Here is a 10,779-nt window from a genome sequence, read left to right on the forward strand (position 1 = left end):
TGTTTCACACAAGCAGTATCCAATTTTGATTTAAAGTTATGTTTTTTTAAACATTTTAAGTTAAAAAAAGCTTTATCTTTTTAGACAGGATTCTAGTTAGACTTCAGTGGACAATCTGATCATAATATATTCAGGGACAGAATACAGATTTCCTCACTTTGAGATTGAGTAGCAATGGTGCAGGCCCACAGCAAATCTTTAGGGAGATTAATAAGGAAGGACAAAACTATTACAGGGGAGTGGAAGGAACTGCAGTGCACTTTGAAGCACTAAACAATTATAAGAATTATTAGTATTTTAAAATACAAGTATGAGCTGTGGAAACCAAAAGAGAAATGTAAGCCAAATAATGGGTCAACTATGTCCCCCTCAAAAACATTTCAAAGTCACCCATTATACTTAAAGCTAATATCCAATCAAGTCTCTGGATTCTGCCACGCTTTAGAACACAAAACACTGAATATAGTTTTATAGTTAAAACTATTTGTAATTGGTAGATGCAGAAAATGAAAGTTTTCTGCCCTCTGCTGTTGAAGTGGTTAAAAGAAACATAACAATATAAACAAGTGGGAAGCAGATGGCTGGAGTCAAACCCTGCTCAGTGTCCTATTTAGAAAAAAAAATAAATCTACTCCTGCTTTAAATATCAAGTCCTTTATCTTGCCAGCTGTTCTCTGAAGTTGGACCTCTGCACCTGCACAACCTTCCCTCCACCTCCCCAAGGGGACAAGGTAGGTATATGGGTCTGCCCAGGAAAAGCTAGTTGCAGTATCTTGAAATAAAGATAAGAAACAGATTTGTTTGGTAAAGAAGCCATTTATACTGACTTTTAGAACATAAGCATCTCTTACGGTGAAATTTAGATGCATCAGATTGACAAACTGTGGAAATTTTTCCGTCTATGTTTGTAGATGGTATAGCAATACAGCTTTTGAGCATAAGAGTGGCAAGACCTTAAATTGCTCACAGGATGCTCTCCATTCACTTCATTAATGCTTGTAAACTATTTCAAGATTCTTGAATGAAAGGCCTTAAGCATCAATACTTCATTATTATTTTTTATTTGATTGTAAAGTTTATACCAGTGTTCTTACTAAAGCCTTCCATTATCTGTGAGTTATAATTAAATTCAGTGACAATATATAAACCAAGTTTGCATTCTCTCAGTCTCAACAAGTTTTCTAAAAAAAAAAAAAAAAGAAAGTTATTTTAGGCTCAGAAGCTTTTTTTTGTGTTTACATAAAGCAAAGCTAACTTCATTAATTACACACGACACAGATTTCTCTATAGCAACAGCTCTAAAACCATATTGTGCATTCCAAAATATTTTTATATTTAAAAACAAAGGCATACAAGTGGAAGACAGAGAGGAAGAATACAAAGGAAGCTTAAAGCCACTGTCTACTCCCAATTGGCTACATGCAAACCTAGTGCCCAGAAAACAAGAGGTCTTTCAGCTGCTCTAAGTTGCAGTGGCTGCCAATGGTCTTGGGGCCTACCCTGGCAGCCAGGGACAGTTTGACCATTGCTCTTTCCCACCAATCAGTCCCCCATCTTAGCAGTCTGTAAGGGCGATGCAAGAGTTTGCACGGGGACTTGATACTCTCTTGCTTTGCTGTGTTGTGATCCTTCCATGGGTTACTAAGCCGACCTTACTGAAGCTTTGCACGGGTGGAGAAGCACAAAGCTGCTGTACTGCACTAATGGATTAGGGCCCGAGACTCGCTGGATTCTATGTATGGTCACAGTCTATGTAGTATAACCAAACTTCCATTACTCCTATTTATGCTCAATAGCACTAAAACACAAAAAAGTCCCACTGAAACCAATACTACTACCCAAAGAGAAAGATATTATACAATGCTGCCCTTAAAGTATGACATCAACATAAACACATGCTGATTTTAGAGCCAAATCTCACTCCTTTATTCACTCATGTCTTGTTGCCTAGAATGGGAGTATTTGAGTGAACGAGGCAACCCAGATCTATTAAAGCTTATTTTCCTTTTTTGGGCAGCAGTCAGGCTTTATTCATGTTACAAAATCAAGATCTCTTCCTGTTCACTGTTATTTAAGCTATGGAAACGAGCTCAGAATTAGCTCTGTATTGCTAGAAGCAGAAAGCTGAAGCTGAATTGAAAAAAAAGACTGGCTATTTAAAACATTAGCTGAATTTGAATGAGGGACATTGCTAAAAAACAAAGGTAATTTGCAAGAAGTGCAAAAGGTCCTCTTGCTCTCCAAACATTCAGGGGTCAATTCTTCAAAGCAAAGTTATAAAGAAAATGTTGTACTTGTTTGTTTTATAACTAGTTCCTCATTATATGTGCTCTAGTACTGGGCAAGATTTACATTCAAGTTGTAAACATTTCCTATCTAATCTGAACTTAACCAAAAGCTCAGGGGGTACTAGCACTGAGAGCTTGTTCTGTCCTTTGTGTTACATCTGCACTTCAGAACTGAAACACTAATTCAATAAAATGGGACTGAATAAATCAGAATAATTAGTGCTGCACATTCACTAGCCAACATGTTTCACATATAATTTTAAACTGCCTTCACACTACCACAGTCTTCTGTTGGTGCAGTTTATGCATAATGTAGTACAGCTGCCACAAATGTGGTGGAGAAACAGGGATGAACCCCCCCCCCAAAAAAAAAACCCAAAAAACTTCAAGCCTGGTGTGAGCTAAAGCTACCTATTTAATGTTTAGTCTGCATTTATTAGAACTGAAGAAACTTCTCCCCATCATGTTGCCTACCTGTAAGTTAGCCCCGTGCATTGCTCTGTGCATGTTCTTTTACCACATCTGAAGTAATCTTGGTGTCAGTCACTAAGTTCTCTCAGTCTGTGACCAGTTTTCTTTTTAAGATAGTCTTCATAGATGTTATGGCTAGAAAGGACCTCGAAGATCATCAAGTCCAGCCCTGTCCCAGGGGCAGGAAGTCAGCTGGTGTTCAAAGGATCCCAGCAAGATAAGCATCCAAATGCTTCTTGAATGAGTCCAGAGTAGGTGCCTGCACCACTTCTGGAGGGAGTCTATTCCAAGTCTTGGGGGTTTGGACAGTAAAGAAATATTTCCTTATGTCGAGCCTAAACTGGTCTTGGACGAGTCTATGACCGTTTGGGTCCTTGTTTTTCCTTGGGGCACTCTGGTGAACAGGCATTCCCCCAGATTCTGATGTACACCCATTAAATACATATAAAGCAGCCACCAGGTCCCCCTGTGCCCGTGCTTTTCCAGGATAAAGAGTCCCATGGCTCTCAGCCTCTTTTCATAAGGCCTATTATCTTGCCTTCTGATCATGTATGTGGCTCTCCTCTGGACTCTCTCAAGCTTCTTCACATCCTTCTTGAATTGCAGAGCCCAGAATTCAGTGCAGTACTCCAGCTGCAGCCTCACCAAGGCCAAGTACAGCAGAAGGATGACATCCTGAGATTTACTTGAGAAGCATTTATGGATGCAAGCCAGAGAATTGTTTGCTTTGCCTGCTGCAACATTGCGCTGGTGGCTCACTTTCATCTTGTGGTCAATCATGACCCCCAAGTCTTTCAGCCGTGGTGCTAGCAAGTGTAAATGACGGAAAGAGTAACAGCTATCTGCAGTCCCTCATGGGATCAAGGCAAATGATATCAGCCAACTGAGGCCTGATCCAGAGTTCTTTGGAAAGACTCCTAATCATTTCAGTAGGCTTTAGATCAGGGCCTGAGTCAGGAGACTTCAGAAGGGAGAAGAGGAAGAAGTTGCAATTAGCATAAACTATTTTTTGCCTGTCCTCTAAAAACAGCAAGATCAACAAGTACTACAACAAGCAGCAAGATGGAGATACTACATAGTAAAGCTTCAGTGTATCTTCCTATTTTATACTATCCCTAGGTCAAGGAAGTGCAACACAATACACCCATACAGAAACAAAACGATTTGAATATTTTTCTTCCCAACCAGCTAAAATTTAGCAAGTCTTTTTCCTTACATATTTATTCTTTACACTAGCAAATAGCAAGTCACAAGTTGTCCCAGAGACACAGGGTTGACCAAGGGGTAAGCCTCGTCCAGAGGCAGACCACAGTTGAAAGTAAAAGAAGAGAAACCCCTACCTGTTTCAGGGGTCCAGAGAAGCGAGGAGGTGCGCCAGGGAAAACCGCCCGAGCGGTTTATCAGCTGCACCTATCTCCAGCTGCAGGTGGGTGATGTCACGAAGAGATATCACCTGGTGAAGATAAAAACCGGCCCTGTGAGCCTGGGCGGGGGGGTGTGGACGCTGAGTGTTGGAGGAGCAGCGGAGAACCGCCGAGCGGAGCACGTCCAGCTGCTGCGGCAGATCTGTGCCAGGGAAGACCGGCGGAGATCAAAGGGGCCGGCAGCGAAGCCAACAGCGGTAGCACCAGCGGGAGCTGCCGAAGATCTCCACACCAGGGAAGACTGGTGAAGATCAAAGGGGTCAGCAGTTAAGCCAGCAGTGGTGATGGCCGCAGGTGCTGCAGGGGATCCCCACGCTGGGGAAGACCAGCGGGGGAATCAGACAAGCCAGCAGGGAGGCTGGCAATGGCAGCAAGAAAAGCCAGTGAGGAAGCTCTGGCCAGAAGTGGCAAGTGCCGCGACTTTAGGGAAGAGGTGGATCCTGGAGGGGATAAGAGAGACCCCAGCCAGGGTGAAGGCGTGGGCCCCGACCCTGGGGACGCATCAGTCTAGGGGCATTAGGGGCAAAGGGAGCATGGGACTCTCTCCGCAGTTGCCCCTCTTTTCTTTGCTTTTTCTCTTTGTCTCTTTCTTCTTGCGTTTCTTGTCATTATTTTTTTTCTTTTCACATTGGGTTGTTCCTGTGGCATGGGGCTTCTCCAGTGGTGAGCATTCTGTTCATGCTTTTCTTTTTTAGTTAGATCTATTCTGTTCCCCGTCTAGAGCAGGGTAGCCTACCACACTATACCAGGCTCAGGGAATTAGAGACCCCGTTTGGAGATGGAAGTCCATGTGAGAATGCGGTAACAACCAACGGCGTCCGTCAGGGAACGTGCAGGGCATTGAGAGGGATAGTACCGAAGGCAGAGCATCACCAGACCCTCCGGCTCTGGCTAGAGCCCAAGGTGCCGCTCTACAGAGGGGGACACGTGGGAACGAAGGAAAACATCAAAAGGGGCCATTCACAGAAGATCCTGAGGCTTGTCTCGTAAGTTGGCATATGGCCGGGGTGTAGGGAAGGTTGGAGCCCCGTATCCACCAAGACACGTGACAACTCTGGAGGCATCCTCTGAGGGGACCCCCTCCACTGAAGAACCATCCGAAGTCGTGGCAGGAGAGCTTTGGGGATACCCAGAAGGTCATCAAGGAGCCCTCCAGGGTCTACATGAGAGTCCTAGGCTAGTAAGACCAGTTTCCCGGGCAAAGGCAGCGCAGGATCAGATCATCGAGCAGAGACGGGCACACAAGCATTTCAAGGGACCTACAATATAATAGGCCCTCTTAGGGATCATGTATTTGAGAGGTGTGACGTTAGAAGGAAGATACGGTGTTGCTCTTTCCATCCAACACCTTATAATTCACCACTACATCTAACCCAGAGTGAACATGGTTCAAGGGAACATGTTATTTCACCTTCACTAATGCAAAGCCAGCTTAACCCTCTTGCAGGTACATTGTACTTCAAATCCATTCAAAGTCTAGTGCCTGACCACAAAAAGATCTGTACCCAATCAGCTGTTTTTTCCCCACATCAAATTACAGCAACAACAGATGAATTACAACTGACCAAACTGAATGGATTATGGGCAATCAAATAAACACTCTCATCTGAACTTAACAAAACCTAATTTGGACTTTATAGAGGGGACCATGACTGTTGGCTATTTTACTCCTGCCAGAATACTAATATTAAAAATAAAACAGGTAACATTGAAACATCTTCAACTAGGCTTTCTTTTTAAATAGCAAGAACTATTATGGGTCAACATACCTTTGAAAACAGCGTAAGTTCAAACTACAAAAACAACTGGATTTGAAAACAGACAATTTCTTTTATATGACAGAAGCAGTCTTTATCACATCATTGTGGAAGAAGGGGAAGACAATATGACAAGAGCACAAAACTTTGAGCCTCTCTCCAGTAACATTTCTGTGATATATAATGCACTCCCATTAGTAACAACACAATGAAAATAAATATTTAACACCCCAGTTACAAAAGCTACAAAATGTTATATTTCAGTGTGAACAGACTTCTGCATTTATCATCACTATTAGACACTGACTTCTTTAGAGTAACACCATTTATGTTGCAATAATTAAGCCAATGTTTCTGTTATAAATCCATCTTTCCACAGCAGCAGAAGAAACAGAGAAAATAAATGCTGCTATATCCGACTTCTAAATATGAAATCTAAGTCACAGAATGGTTTAAATCAGCAGAACTGAAAAAAAATGAAGCAAGAGTTGCACTTTTGTATTGTATTTTCTTAACAGCTTTCTTTGAAAGCTGTCGTCATGGCTAAGTTCAAAATTATATTTTTGCTATTGCTAAAATAACCTGTGTTATTAATTTATGCCCAGCCACTGAGTTTTGTACACCAACTAATTCCATGAGAAAGCTATTACTGACTGCCTCCCTGTGGTAGGTAAGTGCCTTCTTAAAAGTCAGGGTTGCGATACCATATTATATTATTAACATCCTTACACTGTTAAACTGTAAGATGTTAATAAACTCCTGCTTTATCCTGCTTCTACTCCTGAAATCAGTGGAAACAAGATTTCCTATGAAATATTAATTTGGCTTTTAGTCTGGAAGAGGAGAGCATTTTAAAGTTATTTTCAGTGATCATACAAATAAGAATCTGGTAAATATCACGCCAAATTAGCTTGTGTATTTTTTATTTTAACAAGGAAGGAAAACAATCAAAACATTGTTTGGTAAATATTCATGACTCTGCAACTTTGAATTACACTGAAGCAGCCCTACATGATATTAAAAAAAGCTCTTCAAGTAAGTTAACTAATTTTGAGTGAATAAAAGCTTCTATATAAGCAGTATGTAGGATTTCCAACTATGCAGTTCAAGCATAAGACAGTTATTTGATCTTACAATAAGTAGCTTTGTAGAGTTAGCACCAAAGGATGCCAAAGGATGTTCGGCCTATAAATGCTAGCCTAAGTTTCTGGCACAGGAAAGGTTTTCATCTGATCCAGACGCTTATTTTCTTCAAATTGTGTCTGTGAATATTGACTTTTTTTTTTAAACTCTCATTTCATGTATTAGTGAGGTGACAGTCACAATTAAATGCTATTTCATGTTGCGTACAATTCGCCTACAATGGTTCGTCTTCATTTCTCCCAAGGCTTGTTCCAGTTGCTGAATCAGATGGAGAAGTGTAGCAGGATCAGTTTGTAACACTTTGGTAGTCTGATCACCATTCTGATTAAGGTGCAGCTTTACAGTTACAGCTGGTTTAATCTGTTGTCTCAGACTTCTACTGGCAAGCTGTATGGGAGATGATTATGAGAGGGGGATATGGAAGCAGTAAGTGTTACAAAGAACAAAACACATTAGGAACTCTAGTACAGGTTTTCCTCGCTGTATGAGATACATTATGCATTCTCAGAAAACTGTGTATAACTCACATTTGCATAAAGGGAACCCAGTTTATAAAGGTAACAAATAGGGATACATTCTCAAAGCAGCAACAAAAGGAGGGAGTGAGGCTGGGGTTAGGGAAGGGATGTGGGGGGCAGGGAGAAGTGCAGCTGCATCCAGGTCTGCAGCAGGGAGCAAAGTGGAGGGAACTGTCAGTGGGTACGGGGTGCGCAGCTCTTGCTGGTACGTGCAACCCAGGAGGGCTGTGGGTTGGGGGACTGCGCCCGGCTCTTCCCAGGGGGCACGTGCCCCCTCAGATCTGCATGCAGGACGAGAGCAAGCTGCCATCCGCCCAGAACACCAGGAAGAGCCCTGTGCCACTGCTGGCCCCAGCCTGCAGGGACAGCCTGCTCTCATCCCACACACAGATCCGGGGACACATGCCCCGCTGTGAAGAGCCCAGCACAGCCCCACCAGTCCTCCCAGGGTGCGTGTAGCAGGAAGAGCCACACTGCCCCCCAACCCGCAGCCACTGACAGTTCCCTCCGCTTCGCTCCCTGCTGAAGCCCCAGAAGCAGCCGATGCCACCTGCCTGGAGCCAATGGGCTGTGCCACGACCCTCCCCCAACAGACTTACCTGGCATATAACGAGTTTTGTGTGTAAAAAAAAGGGTCATTGCAAAGGAGTGAATTCGCATATACAGAACCCACATAAAGCAAGGGAAACATATCACATTAAGAATTCACAACATTTCTGCAATATTATTCAAAACCGAAACTGAGTTTTGAACACACACATGCATGTCTAGTTTCATTATTAAAAATCGCTGATATTAAATGCTTCAATGTATTTACTGCTTCAATTAAATAATTTCATTTTATGCCAAAGATTTAAAAAACAATTAAGTAGTCCAAACAAAGTTATCCCTTGATTTAGTATACAAATTTAAACTGCAGTGAATTCAAACTGCATTAAAACAAACACTGAAATAGCTTTGCAATTTACCATATCTATTTCATAGCAGCCTGTGCTATCAATTTATGCAACAAAGATCTAATTAAACATAAATTATATTACCTGCACATCTAATCTCCATTCAAGGCTATGATAACTGGGTAGTTCTGGTGTCAGTTCACCAAGAATGTTTCTGATCTCCTTTCTATGGTCAAGGTAAAGCTGAAGCAATAACTTGTTCAAGTCCTCTGAGAATCCCAGAACATGCACAGAGTCTTGGAAGTCTATTTCAGAAATCTAGAAAGTAATGGTTTAGAGCTAAAAAAAGAATGACCTGGGTACTGTTTTACTTGCTCTTCAATACAATATTTGTCATTTTCTTCATTTTTAGGTATTAAAGCAATTAATAATGCATTATTACAAATTGTGTAGCATCATTAACATCAGATAAATTATAATCATTTGATTCAATTTTAATACATTGATACGTTCATTTGTTTTGGCTGTAATTTCTGAACTGATGCAACTCTAATTCAAAAAGTTCTTCTCACTTGGATTATCCCAGTTCAGTAGGATCGTCCTAGATCATCTATATTTTTTATTATGATGCAGTTCTCATTTTCTACAACTTTGGAAGGGGTCGTGTGCTTGAAGGAAACTGCTGTTGTTTTGCACTAGAGCTCCACAGGAAGCTCTGTTCAACTAAAAGGCCAGCCTACCTGCGGTTAAGTACGATGTGACCGTTTTGTTTGTTTGTTTTTACTTTCAGGCATTTGCAATATTCAGATATCCCTGGACAGCAGTAGTAAGCAACCTTTCCAATGGGAAAACGGTTTATTTATCATACAATTTCCGTTTATTCTTTTCATATCTGCCAATATCCATGCTACCTTTTGACAATATCTGTTTAGAATTTCACAAGCTAAGCAACCCAAACCACATGTTGCCTGGGTCAGATATAAGAAATGCCTTAAGAATACCATATATACCGAACATAATCCAATAAAACGTTGGTTTACACTACTCCAGGCTCTCTTGAAACCAATGTCCAAGTGCTCTCTCTCAAAAAATGTAACTTTCCCTTTACTTTCAACTGGACAGTTTATCCTTGAAGCATACTACATTGTTTCCCCCCCATCTTAAATTGTTGCATCCATTTGCTTAGTACTGTCAACATGGGCTGCTGACAGATGTGTCAAGTGAGTGCGGGGCAGAACCAAAACAGCGCTTTGCTGGAAGAGGATTCACATCAGTTTGACCCAGCTCACCAGCATCTGTATAGCTTGTGCGCTTCAGCGGGGCTTTTTGGCATTTTTATCCAATAGCCGATTCAATTAGTTAACTAGTTTAATTAGTCAAACTGAGGCAATTTCTCTTCTGGGCATGTGCTATACTTGGCATGGGGGTGTGCCAAACTGAAAGTAAAGCACCGTTTTGTTTTTTCCACATCTATAAGCACCCATGCTGTAAAGTTTTGTTTCAGAATCACTGAAATGCAGATGTTAAGAGAAGCAGACTAAGTTGTATTTATACCTTCTCTGTTCTACCCCCCCAACACCAAAGTGGTTTGTTGACTTGAACCCATGCCAAAGCATTTGCAGAATTAACACAGAAGCTTTCCATTTCCCCCCGCCAGTTTCTACTCTCAAATCCACACCCCTTCACTTACTACCCTGAATGTATCCTTACCATGAGCTTAGAGCTCTCAGTGAGAAGATACGTTAGTCCTTCGACTCCATGTTGAACAACATCACTTGTAACGTTGAGTTTTCCTGAAAAGAGGACAGATTAGCACTTTGTCACTGATCTACCCAGACTAAAAAAAGTTAAATATTAAATAAAATATTAAAAAATTAAATAAAACAGCAGAAGAGTCTTAATACTCTGGGTGATTTGAGGTAGACTATGTACCTTGAAAGAACCCCAACCTGTACACTTATTACTAAATGGATGGTAACTGGGCTGACAGCAAAGTGACCACTGTTAGTGCCATTCGGAGAGGGAAGCCTGCATTGAAGGGACACCCAGGCAAAACTCAAGCTCTCTTATCTCCACATACTCATCACTAGCAACACCGAGTGCTGCCGCAGCTCACAGACAAGGGGGCTTTGTTTCTCAAGGAGTTTGTTACCCGGTTTTCCCTTAGACACAGCCCCATTAAGTCTTCCCCTCACTGCAGACACCCTCCCCTCCCTACGTCTGCAGAAGAAGGAGGGGAGCAGGGTCTCTTTGACCAGTGAGCCGCGGAGGCCGGGACTGTC

At 41.9% G+C, this 10,779-nt stretch overlaps 1 protein-coding gene across 2 annotated transcripts in view; it reads right to left on the reverse strand.

The window, feature by feature from the left end:
* Positions 1-653: 653 nt before the first annotated feature.
* The window catches only part of COMMD2 (COMM domain containing 2), a 10,698-nt gene continuing 572 nt past the window's right edge, over positions 654-10,779 (reverse strand). The window contains exons 3-5 of one of the 2 annotated variants that reach the window (XM_019503128.1): positions 10,208-10,290; positions 8,642-8,815; positions 654-772 (exon numbers count right to left, since the gene is read on the reverse strand). In XM_019503128.1, coding sequence (XP_019358673.1) covers positions 656-772; positions 8,642-8,815; positions 10,208-10,290 — 374 coding nt within the window. In that variant the 3' untranslated portion in view covers positions 654-655. Of the gene's footprint in view, positions 773-7,148; positions 7,471-8,641; positions 8,816-10,207; positions 10,291-10,779 lie in introns of those variants that run through there. The other variant, XM_019503127.1, reaches the window with a different exon arrangement.

Source organism: Gavialis gangeticus, unplaced genomic scaffold (genome assembly GCF_001723915.1).
Source record: "Gavialis gangeticus isolate Ggan-Ray unplaced genomic scaffold, GavGan_comp1, whole genome shotgun sequence".
NCBI lineage: Eukaryota > Metazoa > Chordata > Crocodylia > Gavialidae > Gavialis > Gavialis gangeticus.